This window comes from Glycine soja, chromosome 5 (genome assembly GCF_004193775.1).
Source record: "Glycine soja cultivar W05 chromosome 5, ASM419377v2, whole genome shotgun sequence".
Taxonomy (NCBI): Eukaryota; Viridiplantae; Streptophyta; class Magnoliopsida; order Fabales; family Fabaceae; genus Glycine; species Glycine soja.
The window spans coordinates 35,016,234-35,035,112 of NC_041006.1; the positions used below are offsets into that span (position 1 = coordinate 35,016,234).

At 31.7% G+C, this 18,879-nt stretch overlaps 3 protein-coding genes across 8 annotated transcripts; 1 reads left to right on the forward strand and 2 right to left on the reverse strand.

Annotated features, from left to right (window-relative positions):
* Positions 1-708: 708 nt before the first annotated feature.
* LOC114412742 (purple acid phosphatase 3-like) lies at positions 709-6,136 on the forward strand. 2 transcript variants are annotated; one of them, XM_028376761.1, is made up of 7 exons: positions 709-1,005; positions 3,782-3,938; positions 4,068-4,175; positions 4,494-4,621; positions 4,940-5,068; positions 5,409-5,476; positions 5,566-6,136. In XM_028376761.1, exons 1-7 carry the CDS (start codon positions 808-810, stop codon positions 5,783-5,785), a joined length of 1,008 nt encoding a protein of 335 aa, XP_028232562.1. In that variant the 5' UTR covers positions 709-807; the 3' UTR covers positions 5,786-6,136. The 2 variants fall into 2 exon arrangements, with proteins under 2 accessions (XP_028232562.1, XP_028232563.1); XM_028376762.1 differs by lacking the exon at positions 709-1,005 and adding an exon at positions 3,522-3,659.
* Positions 6,137-6,228: 92 nt separating this feature from the next.
* LOC114412743 lies at positions 6,229-8,646 on the reverse strand. Of its 3 annotated transcripts, XM_028376765.1 has the most exons (7): positions 8,444-8,639; positions 8,243-8,369; positions 8,080-8,155; positions 7,916-7,988; positions 7,745-7,808; positions 7,518-7,568; positions 6,697-6,833 (listed from the first exon to the last, which is right to left on the reverse strand). In XM_028376765.1, exons 1-6 carry the CDS (start codon positions 8,516-8,518, stop codon positions 7,546-7,548), a joined length of 438 nt encoding a protein of 145 aa, XP_028232566.1. In that variant the 5' UTR covers positions 8,519-8,639; the 3' UTR covers positions 6,697-6,833; positions 7,518-7,545. The 3 variants fall into 3 exon arrangements, with proteins under 3 accessions (XP_028232565.1, XP_028232564.1, XP_028232566.1); XM_028376764.1 differs by lacking the exon at positions 7,745-7,808 and having other exon boundaries at positions 6,229-6,833; positions 8,243-8,348; positions 8,444-8,646; XM_028376763.1 differs by lacking the exon at positions 7,745-7,808 and having other exon boundaries at positions 6,229-6,833; positions 8,444-8,642.
* A 1,980-nt stretch (positions 8,647-10,626) lies between these two features.
* LOC114412744 (RNA demethylase ALKBH10B-like) lies at positions 10,627-16,725 on the reverse strand. 3 transcript variants are annotated; one of them, XM_028376767.1, is made up of 8 exons: positions 15,574-16,725; positions 14,904-15,023; positions 14,136-14,233; positions 13,872-13,989; positions 12,826-12,948; positions 12,570-12,670; positions 12,156-12,310; positions 10,627-11,607 (listed from the first exon to the last, which is right to left on the reverse strand). In XM_028376767.1, the coding sequence occupies exons 1-8, from the start codon at positions 16,193-16,195 to the stop codon at positions 10,911-10,913; spliced, it is 2,034 nt and encodes a 677-aa protein (XP_028232568.1). In that variant the 5' UTR covers positions 16,196-16,725; the 3' UTR covers positions 10,627-10,910. The 3 variants fall into 3 exon arrangements, with proteins under 3 accessions (XP_028232568.1, XP_028232567.1, XP_028232569.1); XM_028376766.1 differs by having other exon boundaries at positions 12,570-12,682; positions 15,574-16,724; XM_028376768.1 differs by lacking the exon at positions 14,904-15,023 and having other exon boundaries at positions 12,570-12,682.
* Between the last annotated feature and the right edge of the window lie 2,154 nt (positions 16,726-18,879).

The following is an 18,879-nucleotide window of genomic DNA, read 5'->3' on the forward strand; positions in this document are numbered from 1 at the left end:
AGACATTGATTAAAAAATTAAAAGAAAAAAAATATTAAAATTTGTAAAATTATTCTATTCATAAATTTTTTGTATTTTCCTATGATGTTTATAATAAAATTTTCTCCTTTAATTTTTTTAATTAGCAAGCCGTTAATTTATACAATTAGAATTAAAATTACAATTAAATCGAAAAGGAAGTAAATGTGAGAAGCCCATTCAAAATAAAGAATATCAGATATTTATTTTTCCATCTCTCTTCCTTCCGAAGGAAATGGGAAATAGGAATATGCGTTGTACTGTTGGTATAAAAGAATACCGTCAGAAGTTTCTTGGATTAACAATCGTGTACGCTATTCTTTTCGTGGGACGAAGATTGTCTATGTTTGCATTATTATTTACGTTAAAATACATCTTTTCGTAAGACTTTTTTTTAAAAAAAAATTTATTTTATGTGGTACTTTTATTTTGATTAAGACTTACTAGAAAAAATATTTATGAATAAAATAATTAAAATATCAAGTGTTGGGTATGAGAAATAAAATAATATTTTAATAATTTTATATTAATTTCATCGCATTATAATTTATAAATTAACAGTAGCGTATATGTCTTGTATAAAATATACAGTATAGTTTATAACTGTTATTTAATATTCTATATTAAAATTAAGGAAAAACTATTATTTATTACGTTCAAATTTGTATGTATGTATATATACAGTATCTTCTCTCATAAAATTACAATCTCTCTATCCCTCCCTCCCTCTCTCTTTCTCTTTCTCTCTTTCCCTGGGTTGGAGAACTTGCAGGTCCTTAAAATTAAACCATGGCTTCATCTTTAAACCAACGCATGTTATTCCCTCTTATGTTCGTAATTGGTATGTTCTGCTTAATGGTAACTCCTTCTATTGCGGAACTTCCCATATTCAAACACCCTCCAAAAAAACAACAATCTCTTAATATATTGGTCCTTGGAGATTGGGGAAGAAAAGGAACCTACAATCAATCTTTGGTCGCCAATCAGGTTTAGTTTTTGCCTAATCTCCCTCTTCTTTTATATCTTCATTTTTAATTTCTTAGGTTATCAATCTCATTGTCACATATAATTAATAGATAATTATACAAATTAAAGCATAATTCAATGGAATATATTATTGTTCTGCACATTAAATTTGCACGCACCTGCACATAACATGTGATCGGTTAGTTCACATGAAAATCTGCTCTTACCCAAAGTCTAAATTATGGATATTTAGTTAATCACATAAGTATAACCCCTGTTTAAGACTAAAAGCAATGACGATGCTAACTATACGGAGTGCAGTTTGGCATTTTCAGTATGTTCAAACAAAAGGTTGTAGTTAATCTATTATCCGTATGTTTAGTCGAACTATCTACAAAAACTAATAGCATTTTTTAGAATTGATAACGAGAAAAATCAATTCATTCAATTAATTAATCAGTTTTTATTATATTGTCCAATTGATTTAGTTAAAAATCCAAAACCAATTCAATTTAACTAGTCTAAATCAGTTTAAATTGAATTGATTTATTATTCTTTTTATGTTAATATATTTCATCAAACATATATATAAATCTGAGGCATATTCCATATGCTTCACATAGATGCTGATACATTTTCAAGCATTCACCTCTTAGCTTTACGGGTTTCTTAATATATACATTCACTTTTTCTCTTAGCTTTATCAGGTTATTATTGATTAACATGCATTCAGTATATTCTTTTCCGTTTTTTCTTTCTTATTTTTTTTATCACATCAATTACTATATTTATCAACTTTTTTTTTATGATCTTTCTCTTCCAATTGCTCCCTCATCCACCCCAAAACAAAGTGGACGTTACACATTACCCATTTTGATCAGTTACTTCTTCTTCTTTTTTTTTTTTTTTGTCTTCTATCTATCAATCCCTGTCTTCCACTAGATAATGATAGCAACATAGATGTCATCATCACTCATCTACCTTTGCCCTTTTTAATTTTTATAGTGGTGTCTTTTAGAATTTGGGATGCAAGAGATATGCGATTTTAATTTCTGCCTCTGATAATCTCTCTCCCCCAAAACTATGGTCACATAAGGAACCTTTCTCTAGTAATTAAAAATGAAACCTTCGTATAGTGTAGACACTGTAGAGTTTTTAATGCATTTGGACAAGCATATTCCAATACTTGTGAGACCTATGGTTTCTAAACCCACCACAACGACATGGCCAAGCATCAAAGCGTTAATCTTGTGGAGATAACCCCACGCATATTCCAATACAACACAGACGATATGTATATATTCCAAGGCATATTCCAATACAACATGAGCATGCTATTAAAAATAACTATAATAATAATAATTGAAATACACGTCACAATGATCAGGACGATCTAAAGATAAAACAATCTAAACACTCAAGTCATAGGTCTTTCAAATTTTAAAAAATTATTTCTTATTAATTTTTAAAAGTATAAAAGACTATATATATTAGAAAAAAATTCATATATTGTTAGAATTGATAGTATAGAGAAAAAAAAAGGATAAAATTGAAAACATTCGGAGATAATAGGATATTAGGTTTATTAGGTGTGGTTATATAAGTCCACAATGTAATTATGTAAACTTATTTGTTTATTTGATTCATATTTATTTTGTTTATTATGATTTTATTTTTTAGATTTAGTTAAATTTAATCCACGTTCTAAGATGATGGTATGAGAGTCTATCTTAAATTTATTAAAAAAATCACATATCATATTATCCACCTATCAAGCCTAAAAATACTAACAATCTTAATTTTATGAGCAAACTCAAACTTATATTTTAAGATATATAACTTTTTTATTTAAAGTTAAAAGTTTCTTTTTAAATTTTACTTTATATTTCACGTATTGTTGAGTAGACACCGGAATGATTCAAGAGTTCTGACTCCTGAGGTGTAAGCAAATTCCAAATAAGTTTTTCCTTGATGAGATCTAGCCTTCAATGAGAAAAATGTGATTGACTCAACCCCGTAGTAGAGCCTATGATAAGCCCGTGTGTTCTGTTCGGTCTAGATATAAACGCCAAATTGTTTCGATCCAACCACTTCATCTAATTTAATATTTACAATTTATTATACATTTTTAAAAGTAAATAAAAACTGTTCCTGTGTATTGTAATTATATAAAAAAAACTATAATTTAATTAAATATCATCACATATTATTAAAAAATTTGACAATGATAATAATTATGTAATGTGCCCAATATTTCTAAAAATATAACAAAGTATAATTAGATGGTAGTATAAAATAATAATTATACTCAAATTCATTAAAACCAAGTTAGTTATTATTAAATTCTTGAAGTTTATTTTCGAGAAATAGACAAGAACTTGTTTTTCTTATAAAACTATCCTATCTAGAATAAAACAAAATACACATGAACGAACTTACAAGTGACAGAATAATATATGGTCATTTCTCTAAGATCTTATTAAGGAATTGAGACGCTAATGTACTCCATCTTACATTTACATTCTTCTACATTATTCACAAAAGAAAATCTATTATTTCCTCACATTTAGATGTGGCAGCTCCTGCTTTGTATCATGTTTAAGCTCGAGGGTTTAACATTGAACGGTTAATAGCGCATTTGACTCCAAAAATGTTGTATGCACATCTACTATAAAGTGAGATAATTAAGTTTAGATTTTACAAACAGCCAATTCCATTTTTAAGTTGCTAGTATGTTTTTTTTTCCTTCCTCTTTTGGGGTATCGAGTAGTAACTCCTCATTGCTTATTTTTTTTAGATGGGAATTGTGGGAGAGAAACTAGACATAGATTTTGTGATCTCCACTGGTGACAATTTTTACGAAGATGGACTAAAAGGGGTTGATGATCCAGCATTCTACCAATCATTCGTCGACATGTACACTGCCCCAAGCTTGCAAAAGACATGGTACACTGGTAAGTTAATACTACAAAATTCAAATACTTTAAGCATGGCTTTTGGTGTGCCAACTTCATAAAATTATTTGCTAATTAAGAAATTCATCTTCCTTTTTCTTTTTCTTTTTCTTTTTTTTACTGTGGCAGTTCTGGGTAACCATGACTACAGAGGTGATGTTGGGGCACAACTAAGTCCAATTCTAAAACAAAAAGATAGCAGATGGCTTTGCATGAGATCTTTTATTCTCGATGGAGGTATAATTTACACATTTGTATTTTAAGAAATAATAATTTAAATGAAATTATGTAATTGATGTTCGAACCCGTTATACTTAACATAAATTATCCACAACATATTTCTTTCTAGAACTATGGTGAAACTATGTTTTTTAACGATACTAAATGTAACGTGGTGTGTGATCTATGCAATCAATCTCATTTAGTGAGATAAGACTTTGTTGTTGTAAATAATGTAATTGGTGCTGTAATGTTTTGTGATGATTACATAATAAAAGTATTCATTTATTGAATTAAACCTTATAACAATTGTGTTTTTACCCCTTATTTATGTAGAAATTGTGGAATTTTTCTTTGTGGACACCACTCCATTTGTAGAAGAGTACTTCACGGACCCAGGAGAGCATACCTATGACTGGGAAGGCGTTCTTCCTCGCCTAGCTTACCATTCAGAACTCTTGAAGGTTGGTTACAACTTACAACTTATAACTTACAAATTCAAATTTGTTGGCCTTTGTCAAGAAATAATGTCTTAGTCAGTTCCAAAAACTATTAAAAAAACTAAAATAAGCGGCCATTTTCGTATTTAATTTCTTGAAATAATTCACAATTGAAAATTATGACATGGTTTAGGAAAATGTAACATCCTTTTAAACAAGTCAAAAAACTTATTACAACTAAGATATCAAAGACTTTAAATTTGCATTAATACATCTTTCATTTAATTGCAACATTAAAAGGAGGGAAATTATGGACTGTCCCTGAAATCTATCTTTCTGTAGGATGTTGATTTAGCTTTGGCTCAATCAAAAGCAAAATGGAAGATGGTGGTGGGTCATCATACCATCAACAGTGCTGGGCATCATGGTAACACCGAAGAGCTTAAACAGCTACTTGTTCCCATCTTAGAGGTAATCAAATCACATTCTCATATTAATACGTTAATTACCCGTATTTAAGATTCCTCGTGTTTCTAGTATGACAAGTACATTGCTGCCATGTCGGCATTCCATTTTCCAAGCATTTGCATATCTAAGACACCAAGATATCTTATAATATAATTACCAAATGCCCCCTTCAGTATTTGTTAAAGATGATACATATTACATGGTCTAACTAGGTAAGTTAACCAGGTTTCATAAGTAAATTAGCTGAGACCATGTTAAAACTCTAATTCCCTTGTAATGGTTGAAATCGTTGCATGAAAAATTTACAATTTCTGACCAGTTAGTTTCTTCATTATTGGTCCAGGCGAACGATGTTGATGCATACATAAATGGACATGACCACTGCTTGCAGCATATAATTGACAATAATAGGTAAGCATATATCTTACTCTTAAATGGTTAGCTTCAACATCATCACTGTTCTGACATTCAAGCTTCTGTGGTTTGCATAAACAATCCAGTGGAATTCACTTTATAACAAGTGGAGGTGGATCAAAGGCATGGTCGGGCGATGTCAAGCCATGGAAACTGGAAGAACTGAAGTTGTATTATGATGGGCAAGGATTCATGTCTATGCAGATCACCAAAAGCAAAGCAGATATCATATTTTATGATGCCTTTGGCAAAGTTTTGCATACATGGAGCATATCCAAAGACCGTAGCGTAGCAGCCTGGATATAATAAGCTAAAGTACACACATTACCGGCTCTATGTTATGAAAATGGAGGTCCCTCTGGCTGACAATTAGGGCAACTTAAAAATGTACTATTTGTAACAAAGAAAAGAAGAAAAAAGAACGTTTAGAGAAATTCTAATGTCCTTGCAGTAGCTGTAGTATGCACCCTAACTCGTGCTATAGAAGTTTCAGAAACAAAGGCATACACTACTTTGTAGTATTTGTAAGTACTTCTGTAAGTGATCATTGAGCCTTGAGGCTTGCCCTGACCCTGGTGAGCCCTTGGGACCCAATCACATAAACTTTTCATTATCAAAAAAAAAAAATGATGGATGGTCTGATTGTTCTACACATAACACATTGATAGTTTTCATCAATCAAATCTACTAAACTTATAATTATCTCTTTGTTCTCATGAATCTCTTCTTTTAAAAATAATAATAATATCTAACACTGGAAAAAGGATTCTCTCCATTGGATAAAGTGGAAAACTAAATTTCTAGTTAGTTTTGTTTTGCTTTGACAGCTTTGCCAAGCACAACAAAGGATTGAGTACCAGTGGTTTTTATAAACCTGCTTTTTGTGAAGGATGAGAAAGAAGACCAAAAATCATGGTCACTTCTTATAGGCTTTCAATGTATAATTACGAGCTTTTGCTATACAATTGATCTTTTAATATTAACAAAATACCTGAAGTGCATGCATAATATTGACAAATTCCTGGTCTAGCAACTCATTCTCCCTCACTAAGCGCACTGGCTTTAACAGTGATTCAGAGACATCGGACTCACAGCTACTGTCTTGAGAAATATATATGTCGTATCCAAGAACATGCAGTCTAGCCCAGCATATATTAAAACCGAACTGATAATTGGAAGCTTGGTCCTTAGAAAACCAGTACATATTACTGGATGCTGGCAAAGGTAAGTATGAATCAGCCATGTTGTCATGCAACAGGTGTCGTGAAAGAAGAGAAATGAGCTTCATATCCTCATCATGGGAGCCATCACGACTGAACCATAAAGCAAGTGTGAGCCTTTCTCCTTCAGTTATCTGTAAAAAATAACTTCATATCAGAAAAATTTAAGATGGCCATATATTTATTGATGATTGAACTATCATTCACTCCATGAAAGAATGATTTTATATCAATTTAGTCCTTCAAAAAATTATTTACAACTGTCACCTACATCAATCTCAAAATCTATTCAATCTCTATTGATAGTCCATAACAGATGAAAGTTTCCTGTCTGCATATTTTGTCCAAATGAAACAGAAAGGTCTTTATTCTATTATCATATTTGTTGAAAATTTAATAGAAGGCATGAGGTTATAAATGCAATTAATATTTTAAAAAAAAAATAGATAACAGCAGCCTACTTACTCTTTGCACTCATTTGAAATGGATAGAATAATTTCTTATGTATGTTATGAATGATGTACAACATATTTATACACTGTTTATGATTAAGGGAAATGAATCACATTTGAATTAGGGAAATGAATTGTTGGCATGACAATAATCAAGATCAACTTTTGATTGAGGCTGATTGATGAGAGAAACAATAATCAATATAAGAAGCCAAATCATGTTAGTTTACAAAGAATTCTTTTTCTTGGACTCGAGAGATAGGGAGGAGGCAATAAAGATTCAATTCTGATTTAATATTAAAGTTGAACATGTACAACCAAGTAAATAAAAAGACACTCAAAAGAAAAGAGAGCATTTGAATATACCTCATCAACAGAATGAATGTTATGGTCATCAGCTGTGTACATCAGAACATCCTGAAATAAAAACCAATCATCCTCAAGTTCAAATAAAGATAAACACAGTGAAAGACAGCTCATTTCCTACTTGGAATGATAAATGAACATATTATAGTTCAATAACGAATTTCGCAAGACAGACTATGCCACCGTAAGAATGTTAACGGCTTTTGGCACAATTGACTTGGGCTCACCATCCTGGAAGTGAAAGAGTCCACCACTGAAATCCGGGCCATAAGTGTTCAAATAGCATACTTCCTTTCATGGTATTACCAAAAGGGAAAAAAAAAGTAGTGATCAATAGTGCATAACATAACAAGAATTCAATATCTTAAAAACGGGTTGATCGGTTGAATAATACTCACTGAGAAGTGACGTTGTTTGAGGTAGGGCCTGTTATCATCACTATGCCATCCAATGCTTGCTCCTCTGCTCCAACTGATTCATAGTACCATTAAACAAGATGGTAAAAATGCTTATCAAATAGAGAATAAAAAACCAAACATTGAAGCGAGGTAAGGTAACCAACCTTATTAAACCAGTGAATTCAATGAAGAGCTCATACTCACACTTGAAAAACTCCTCTAGCTTGTCTTTCAACCGTTCTGCCACCAAATTTGAAAACAAATAAACTTGAAAGAGATTGTTAAATTGTGGGGGTAACTGAAAATGAAGTTTTGATGTAAAACTACCTCTGATGGGTATAAAAGGAATGATGAAGTGGGAAGAATTGGTAGCAATGAGATGGGAGAGAGTGGTGGAGAAGACAATGGGTCTGTAACCCACCGTGCTGCTACTCTTGTGGATGAATTCCAATTCCTTCACCAAAATCAAAATCAGAATAAAAAGAAAGAGCAAATGTTTAATTAAAGCAAGCAAAGAAAGAAACTAACTCTGCATTCGTTGAGGGAGAGGAAGTTGGGGATGAAGAGGCGTGGTGATTGAGGTTCAAACTCAACCTCGGACATTGCTACTGAACTCCGTGTCGTGTGTTTGTGTTTCTTCTTCAAATGTTATTATTACCTACGGATCGGATTCGCATGTCGTGTCTTTGAAAGTTGAAACTTTACTCTCTGCGTAATTACTTTACCCACCTTTCTTACCCGGGTTAGGGCTAAGCTGTTCAACTGCAAAATTTATGGTTATATATAAAAACTAGTTTAATTTTAAAGTGATTTTTTTAACCTTTATCTATTTTATTTTTTTTAGTTCATAGTTTGAAAATAATTTTTTTACTTGTGTATTTTAATTTTCTTTTAGTCCTTACCATCAAATGATGAGTAATATTATTTATTACGATTAACTAAAAAATATTAGCAAATAATTCGTAACTAATTTATCGCAAGATAATTTGTAATGAAAAAATAATTGATAATTTATATCTAATTTTTAATTAATTATTTTTATATATTTTTTTAGTAAGGATTAAAAGATAATTAAAATACAAATTATAGAGACTAAAAAAATCACTTCCAAATTATAGGAACTAAAAGAGAATTAAAATATAATTATAAAAACTAAAAAGATTACTTTTAAAACTATAAGAATTAAAAAAATCACTTTAACTAAAAAGTTATGAATCGTGAAACTATAGGAAACATATGAGTAATCTAACCTAAAACCTAAAAAGAATCAAAATTAACAAGAAGGTTTAATTTTAATATAATGTCACCATAAAAATTACTATATTCTCAATTAATTTAAAAAATTTAAATATATTTTTTAAGAAATTATAATTAAAATTAATAATTTTAAAACATATGGTAATTGATAATTATAATTAAAATTAATAATAATATAATTTTTTTATATTATTAGTGTATTTCATTTAAAATTATATTAAAAATGTTTTAATTAATTTGTAAATATTTAAATGAAATATAACTTAACTATCAACCTATCATCAAATACAAAGAAATTATATGATCTAGACAGTAATCAAATTCTAACATGAGATTATTGATTCAAACCTCAATACAATTATTATAAAAAAAAAAAAAAGGTCACGATAAAAAAAAATTGGATGCACCATTGAAATAAAAGAAAATATAAAATTCAATAGATATAAATAGATACGTGAAATATCTTTCATCCTTGCAACATATTTATCGCAAAGGGAATGTTAGCGCAGATTGATCATCTATAAATATGGTGCTTCTAGCTCTACATTGTTTGCTTTGTGGATATCTAAATGATAAAAAGAAAGATACATGAAATATTAGCATTGATATTTTGTACAAATATTTTAAAATTGGTGTATATAATTAAAAATGACATACTATTATATTATTATGTGTTTTAAAAACGCGTGTTTTTAAAACATACAATAATTATTCAAAATAACACTGATGAAAAAAATAATAAAAAATAAGTCATTTTTAAGATATGATATATGTTTGAAATAAAAATCAATTTAACTTGTAACATTGTGTATGGAATCACTCTAAAAATGACTTACTTGTGTATACTTATATAATACATTTTTTCACCAAACTTTAATTGAATCTGCTTAATAGATACAAGAAAGTTGAGAAGGAAAAATATGATAAAAGGGAAAAATAAGTGTTTGTTTACTATTATTATTAATAAACTGCACAATGTGAAATTAATATATCATTTTATAAATTCATATATTGAACAAGCACGAAATCTAATTTTATTCAGAATAGCTTTAACGTCCTCCAAAGATTTCGAGAGTTAGCTTCAATCCTATAGTGCTTTGTGTAGAATCTTAATATTAAGGAGCTAAAAAATGTTGACTGGTTTGTTTGTAAAACCTTGACAAAGAATTTAAGTTTTGATGTCCAATTTCGTTCTTGTTTAGGACATGATAATGTCTAGTGGTTTTTGGAACATAGTAGGGCAATATTACAATAGTTTCTAAAGTGGTGTTGTATCGGTATTGTTAATTATTTAATTGACAAGCTTCAAATGGGATATGTTGCCAACTTCTATTTGATTCCGTCTCAACATGCCATTTTGTATGCCTTAAACTAGTTTTAAGTTTTAACAAATCCAGTTGAAACACGCACACACTACCACAAGATCAATATTAACAGTAAGAAGCATTAAAATAAAATAATTAAGATAGGAAAGGCCAAAATTAGAATTAAGAATGGGTTTCCCTTGCTGTAACAGTTAATATTTTAAGACAACAAAAAAGGAATGGAGCAAAGAAAGGAATACAGAGAGAACCAAAAGTTCTACCTCCTTCCCTTGTTCTCCCCTGCAGTATAGTGATATCTCGTGTTGCCGCGCTTTACATTTGCTTCAAACTCAAGTCAAGTTCACCGCCTATCGTGTTCGTGTGATAAGCTTTTCCTCTCTTTTCTCTCTTTATCTCTGTAATTATGGTACAGCTCAATGACATGGTGCAGCTTTGTCATTGCTATCTTGCCGTGTCTCTAGAGCTGGTTCAACTTGAGTTCCATCAGCCGCATGCCCATTGCATTCTTGCTTTTGCACTTTTCCTTTTGGTGAAGCACTTGTACTATTATGATTAGTTTTCCCATTTTCCTTCTCCAGCATGGTTGGAGTTTCCGTGCTTGGGTTCACTTCAGCCAAAGTACCCGCTGGTAACTGTTGAGATGAATTACCTGAGCCCGGCGGAGGTAGGAAGACTCCTGTCCCAGGAGCAGGGACTCGAGGAGGGGGATGCCTTGGAGGAGGTGCTCCTGTCCATCCAGTAGAACCGGGTGGGAATGCCACAGGTGCAGGAAATGGCATGGGAGGTACAACTGGCGCAGTAACAAACAATGGTTGCATGCCAACTGGAGCTGCCATTTGTGGTCGAATGGGTGGAGATGGCAGTACTCCAGTTGTTGGAAGTGTAGCATAATGCTTGGAGCCTACGTGATGACGGACATGATTGGGGGATCGGCTTGGCAATGGACCCCAATGAGAAGATGTTGCTGTCGAGGCAAGCCGTTGAGCATCACTTGATAGTGACTTTCTTGGTTGGGACTTTGTGAAGGTAACAAGTATGCGTTGTTTGCGTACGGAAGGAAGAGCATGCTTAGCAAAATCACTGGATTTACCTTCCATAACCAGAAGGGACCTATAATAGCCAAAGCCAAAAATCATATCAGATATCAAGTATAGAATCAGTATAACAGGTAGACGGTTTGCAGATTGCAGTACTAGTGTAACACATTAAAACAAGTAGCTCTCCCTTAACAATGAATTCTGCACACCCAGAATGCAGAATGCACATAATGCTGCTAGAGTCTACTCCCAAAATTAATAGCAGCAACAAGCAAGTAAGCATGCCCTACAAAGGTTTTCCAACTTAATAATCACCTCCAAGAACAGAATGACCCAAAACATTCAAGTCCCACAAACTCCCGCTTAACAAACAATGAGGACACCTTGTGATAAGATTAAGTAATAGTGGAAAACCTTTTAATTGTAAGGTTACAAATAATGACAAAAGACCAATATTGTCACCCGTATAAAATGGAGAATTCTCTTGTGCATTACACACATATATAATCACGGTCACCAGAGCCAAATTACACTCATTAATTGTAATTTCTCAAAAAACAATATTATAGAACAAATATCAGGTGCATTATCATAGTGAAAGACAAGGTTAACAAGCATTACCCAGGAACTAGAGAAAGCTTGATACCACCCCTATAATCCCCAGGATGCTCTGAGGCAATTACTCTTCCAAAAGTCATTTCACATTCAGTCAGAAAAAGGATATAAACAGGCCTTCCATACCATGATGGCCAACTGTGGGGTTGTGAGTGATCACCCTACAGGCAATAGTCAATTGTGATGCCAGGTTAGGTTAGCAAATCCGATACCAATAAATAAAAATTTAGAATGCTAGCAATACACTGTTTACCATTCTCTTTTCAACACACCATTAATTATTAGATAAAATCCATGTGGAACCTACTAAATAGGGTTTTGAAAGTAGGACTCATGAATTTCACCCAATAATAGTTATGAAAAAATGTGTTAACTAGTGTTGCTAGCTTTTCTCATAAAAAGTAGAATAGAAAAATCAACCTCATTATAGAAATCCACAATGCAACAATCAGGCTTCACAGTCATTACTTGCGAGGAAACCATACGCTCAATAATATCTTGAAACAAGGAAGGAATAGGTTCTACATTCATATCTGCCAGATTCAATCAGTAAAAGTTGAAAAAACCATTATTGCAAGGGTGCTATAAAAGACTGCAAATAAGAAACTTTTGTGAACTATAGTAGATTGGTATCTAAAGAAAATCACATAATAATAATAATAACAATACAACTTGCCTTTGGAGGCTCCTGTCATATTTTCCCCTTCTGCTGGGGCATCAGCAATTGGAACACCCAACTGAATCATCTCCCTTCCATGCCCTTTCATGGGCCTTCTTGAAACTATATATGCCTGACTTCCTGCTTATAAAAGATATTCAGCAACTAATAATACATTTTTTAAAAATAAAAACAAAAACTTGAATGATCTATGGTGACAACAAAAGCAAAAATCCTTTCCCCACAGGAGAACATAAAATACAATAATCAATCTGAACATCAGCATATATGTATTGCAAGTGCCCAATTATCAAATTGAGCATCAACCAACAGGCGGATGTCGGGAAAAAAAACAGTAATAGGGTGATATGCATTCTTTTGGCTCCTTTTCTCGTTGTCTGTCCCTAGCATACCTCATTAAGCATTCTCTTGGGTCTTCAAAAAAATTTAATCATTAACAGACATAAAACTAATAGTAGCAATAGTAAGGAAAAAGACGAATATCAGGAAATGCACTGTTCTGGGACTAGGGCTCAACACAATAATTAGGGTACCAATGAACACATTAGTGACTAAGACTAAGGATAAGGAAGGAAGTTACGAAAAGGGCCTAAACATAGCCACCTCAAGGTTTGCTGCTATCTCTCTATCCCTCACCTCTTGAATCTGATCCTCACGTACAAATACCATTGGAGAACCAGCTTACTCCCCTGACTGCAAGTTATCAGATCACTCCCCTTTTGGGCTTGGGATACTATGATTCATATTACTTACCATGAGCAAATTATATATTAGAACTCATGACTCATACACTACTCATTGTTATTAACCGAGAATAGTGCAAGCTGATTCTATGTCCATGACTGTTCAAATACTGAGATGAACCAAAGAAAAATAGATACAAGTCAAACACCTTTTTACACAAAAACCTCGAGCTTTAAGAACATGGGCAAAGGGCCTGCCATGCATATGTCCACATCTATTTGCTATGAATCAAGTACTATTAAAAAGGGAAGCAGTAACAATCTTCCAGTCTGAAGATAGAACGCAGATAGTACATTTACCTTGTAACTGTCCTTTTTTTCCAGAAACCCTTAGATCATTGACCAATGAAACAAGATTTGCAATTTCAGTGCTATCAAATAAATCTTCATACAACTTCAGTCCATCAACCACATTCACCTAAAAGTAAAAAAATACAAAGGTACATCTTAAAATATAGAATATAAAAGATAGACGAAAAATAAAAGAAAACTTATGAGAAGGCATATACCCATCCTGAAATAATGACATCAAGAAAATTGAAGAAACATTTTAAAGGACCCTACCATCTTCCCATCAAACATTTCATTGCCAATAAAAGTTTTTGCTTTGGTAGAAAGACTTTGGCTCTGATGTTGATTTTGCACAGAATGTGAATCGTCCCCTGTAAACACATTTCACAAGAGTTAAGTGTCATTTAACTAAAAAGTATGGATCTAAAACAAAAATATTTAGAGAAAGCGAGCAAATTTAAAAAATAAAAATAAAAAGAATCAATTTCAAAGTAAAAGAAAATTAATATATAAAAATTTAAAAGTAATTATAGCTAAGATTTGAGAAGTTGAATTTAATGTAACAGGATAGTTTACATAAAAAATAAATATCAATATAAAAGAACATTTTAAAATTAATAATAATTTCAAAATGTTCAAAAATATAAAAATAAGTGCTAAATAATGGTAAGGTCATGTGTCAGTGTGTTACACAGAGCAAGAGAATATAATAAAAATAAAAATGTTTTCACATCCAAGATTGAAGACTGATTTATAAATATAAGGATTGATATAAACAAATACTAGTACTAAACAAAAAATCAGCACAGAAAACTATGATTATAAACTGCATAAGATTTGACTCTCAGTGTATGTCTAAATCATACAAGAGTCAGTACCTACATTTTTGTTATTTCACACCCAAACTTTAACTACATTTTCTAGATTCCTAAACTTCATGAATGCAATGCAACTAGCATTAGTCTGCTGCCCTAAACTCTTTTAAGTTAAACAAGATCTATAATATATCTTCACTATCATCATTGTCAGGAGGAAGAAGACCTTTAGAATTAGATATACATTCATCATTTACAACAGCTTCAGATTCTAAGTTGGACAAAGATCCTTCAGTACTCCTTGTGCTCTTCAAGCTGCCATCAGTTTGATGCTTTGTTATAGCATCTGCTCACACAAGCAAGAGAGCAAAGAAGTTAATAGACTGCAGGAATTTCTTGTGTATTAATGATCAGTGAACTTATCCTATATCTTTCCATTAATTGGATAGCAGAAGGCACCAGATCATAAGAAACAAACAAAAAAACAGCCTTAATTTAAACATTTGACGATTTGAATTTTTAGTCAGCAACAATTCCATAAATTGTCCTTTGCATGTATTCTAGTTTGACACTAAGTTAAGTAATAATAGCATGGTATTGTGAATTCCATATGCAAATTTTTGTTCTGCTAGTACCTGGCCTTTCCACAATGATTCTTACATAAGAGATTTTTTACTTTCCTCATCAAAATTGTATTTTTATATGCAAACACATGCATAAAATGATCTGATTATCTCCACTGACTTTTCTATAAATTGTTGCTCTCATTTCACTACTACTTGGATTATAATGAACACAAAACACTGTTAATATCGACAGTCACTCAGTACAAGATTCACCATGTTGTAGCATAATCAAATAAATGCATAATACAGACTGATTAACCCATTATTTACCTTTCTTGTCTTCAGCAGATGCTAAACCCTTATCCCCCACTTTCTCAACCTTTCCACCAGATTTATGTTCTTCACTCTTCTCAACAACTGGAGTCCCTTTCTCCGTGCCTCCAGTAACCGTGACATTTGCATCATATTGATTATAAGACTCTACACTAGAATTATAACCTTCCTTTACAGGCTCAAACCTCTGCCCATGCCGGTATCCCGAACCGGATTTCCTAAATTCCTTTGCACCCACTTTCACTGGATCCAGAGGCCTCTGCTGCCTCCTCCACGCCACTTGCTGCAGCGCATGCGCCACATCAGCCACAGAAAAGTATTGCTGCATCATCAGCACCTGGTTCCAATTACACCTCCTTTGCTGAATGGCCCCAATGACCATATCATACTCCCCAGGGTCACCGACAACGCGTAAATGGTGACAAAGGGAGTCTATGATGGCATTGGCAGCTGCAAATTCGCTTCGCAGCCAGCCAATAAGCCCATCCCTCTCATCAACAAACCATTGCTGGCAGTAGTGGGGCTGGTGGATCTCTCCGCCAGCACCACCGGCACCGGCACCGCCACTTGGAAACTGCATTTTGTCCTGTATTACCACATTTCCCGATGGCATTGCCATGAGAACTCACTTGCAACAATACACTACAACCGCATATAAAGCATACCCAAACACAACTAGATCTAAGCAAAGAAACAACGAGTTTATAACAAAAACAGAGCAATTCAAGAGGGCCCCACTAAAAGAAACGCAGAATTGAGAGCAAATAAAGCAAAAAGCAGCAATTTTGTTTAGAAACAAGGCCACCCCAGAAGTGATTAAGGCCAAAAAAGAGTTGAAAAACGGATAATATGAAATGGGTATGGCGTTGAAATCAATAAGAGCGAGAATTGGAGAGATCTGGGGTTTGAAAAGGGTGAGTGATGGAATGAGGGTGAAGCGGTGGTTGAGTTGGGATGACGCAAAGGGAGGGGCTTGAAGAGGAAGATCTAGGGTTGGGATTAATGAAGAATGTGGAACAAAGGGTATGGCTTACTGATCACGCATGTGTTGTAGTCTTAAATGGTGGCTCATATTCACAAGTCACCACACAACACACTCTTTCTCTATATATATTTGTTGCTGTGCATCTGAGGACTGGTGGGTGCTGATTTTGGATTTTACAGAGAATATTCTGGAAGAAAATGGGGGCTTTTGGTCATTCCCCTTTCTATATTTAGCCATGTTAGTTTGAGATTAAGCCTTTAAAACAACTACTATAGTTATTTTTAAACTTTCTTTCTTTGAATTTCTTTCAGAATAGTAATTGACTTTACAATTAAAAAATTAATACTACCATGTATATTTCTTAATTCTCTACTCTTTAAAGTCATCTTCAATAAAAATGCATTTATGAGTTATTCTTCAATGGAAGTCTTTATTAAAAAAATTATTAAATCACATTTAGGAGTTGTTATTACTCTTATGGAGATGCGGTAAAAAAAAAATACTTTTATTGGGATACATGCTATTTTCCTAATATCATGTATTATACAATTTTTCTCTATATATTTCTGGATTTAAATTTTAAATTTTATTTTATTTAACACTGACTCAAACAATTTTTATAGACTACCTCAATGCCCAAACCCTTTTTCCATTATCTTCATCTATATATTTAATTTTCTTAATCATTTATCTTTTTCAAATTATCCTTTTCATCTTTTATTTTTAAATTGAATCTCAATATTTTTTAAAAAAATACAAGTATCAAATAGTTAAAAATAACCTTATATCATAATATAAATTATTTATTGTGAATCCAAAATATAATTTATATGCTAAAAATATTTATTTATTATAAATTTTAATTTTATTGTAAAATTTAGTTTTGCAAAGATAAATATTGATCTTTTGAATTGCATAAACTATTTTTTTATATAAAAAAACTTAACACGGATTTTAAAACGAGAATTTTGATTTTTGAGGATATTTGATAGGGAAGCAATTTTTAATTTTCTAAAAATCTTAGATTGAAAATATTAATTTTTCATGTTGATATTTATTTTAAAAATAATATTTCCTAAAAAAAATTAGAATCTTTTTATAGAGGTAAAAATCTAACTTTTCCTATCTCGGAGAAAAAAATTAATTATATAATAAAAAAACTACATTACTTCCTTTTCAAATGCAAAATATCCTAAGTTGAGATTTATCTTTATCCAAAAGTTTCAATTATCATTGTTGTTGTTGTGCTCATTCACATGATTCTGTCTTTCCTTAATTTTGAAATTTGTAAATATATATATATATATATATATATATATATATATATATATATATATATATATATATATATATTCAGACCAAAAAGAAATTATTCAAATTTTGTAAGTAAATTAGCTAAATATCTTATTTGTAATGAACTTTGAGTAAAAAAACATTTTAATAAAGAATATTCTTGTAAAAAAAATCTTATACATGCAGTTCTACTGTAACCAAACATTAAAAAATTTAAATTCTCAGGAAATGAGACCAATTAAATGTATTTTAACCATTCCTATTTATATATAAATTCAAATTATCATAAAATCATTTATTAGTTATTTATATGATAATTTGAATTTATATATAGATAAATTTGTACGGATTTTCTTAGGTCTATTTTATATTGCAGGTTTAGAATGTTGCCAAAACAAATAAACAATTTAAAAAAAATACTGAAATCATGATTGATTTAGAATATCATTTTTTATATAGGTTATTGTCTTAACCGATATAAAAAATTGTCATATTTTACATAATATTAATTATGGGTTGCACTATTTGAGATACTCACACATAAATAGAGATTATGAGTTTATTTTATTTTCTTTGCCTTTTTATTAATGGAGACATGAGTTGACGTTGAGATGCTACTATTACTTCTACTATTGTCTCCACCAAAATCATCACTACTATCTTGTCACCACCACACTCCACCGCTATCACCTCCACCAACATCACTATTGTTGTCACCTCCACCACCACTACTATGCTTCCACCATTCCATCATCATTATCGTTGTCACCTCCATCTTCATTTTCATTATTGCTACTATTATTTCATTCTATCATTAAATTCATCGTCATTACCACTAGTATTATTATTATCACTGTTATCACCAACATTGTTCCCACCATCACCACACTATCGCCACCATTGTCACTATACCACCCCGCCGCCACCCATAATTTTAAAAATCAAATTGATGATGGACTCGATTAAAGAATTTGGTCAATGGTCAAAGCAACGGATCATTAATTGATTTGCATGACCCAATCTTT

What these genes read in the sequence shown, in the direction of transcription:
- LOC114412742 (XM_028376761.1), top strand. Translation starts at nt 808, where the DNA reads ATGGCTTCATCTTTAAACCAACGCATGTTATTCCCTCTTATGTTCGTA. An exon ending in AATCTTTGGTCGCCAATCAG is followed by an intron (nt 1,006 to 3,781) that starts GTTTAGTTTTTG and finishes TATTTTTTTTAG; the next exon opens with ATGGGAATTGTGGGAGAGAA. An exon ending in ACCATTCAGAACTCTTGAAG is followed by an intron (nt 4,622 to 4,939) that starts GTTGGTTACAAC and finishes ATCTTTCTGTAG; the next exon opens with GATGTTGATTTAGCTTTGGC.
- LOC114412743 (XM_028376763.1), bottom strand. Translation starts at nt 8,518, where the DNA reads ATGTCCGAGGTTGAGTTTGAACCTCAATCACCACGCCTCTTCATCCCC. An exon ending in TCCTTTTATACCCATCAGAG is followed by an intron (nt 8,156 to 8,242) that starts GTAGTTTTACAT and finishes ATTTGGTGGCAG; the next exon opens with AACGGTTGAAAGACAAGCTA. An exon ending in TCAAACAACGTCACTTCTCA is followed by an intron (nt 7,569 to 7,915) that starts GTGAGTATTATT and finishes TTTTTATTTCAG; the next exon opens with GATGTTCTGATGTACACAGC.
- LOC114412744 (XM_028376766.1), bottom strand. Translation starts at nt 16,195, where the DNA reads ATGGCAATGCCATCGGGAAATGTGGTAATACAGGACAAAATGCAGTTT. An exon ending in ATGTATATCTAATTCTAAAG is followed by an intron (nt 14,234 to 14,903) that starts GTCTTCTTCCTC and finishes ATGTGTTTACAG; the next exon opens with GGGACGATTCACATTCTGTG. An exon ending in AAATGTTTGATGGGAAGATG is followed by an intron (nt 13,990 to 14,135) that starts GTAGGGTCCTTT and finishes TTTTACTTTTAG; the next exon opens with GTGAATGTGGTTGATGGACT.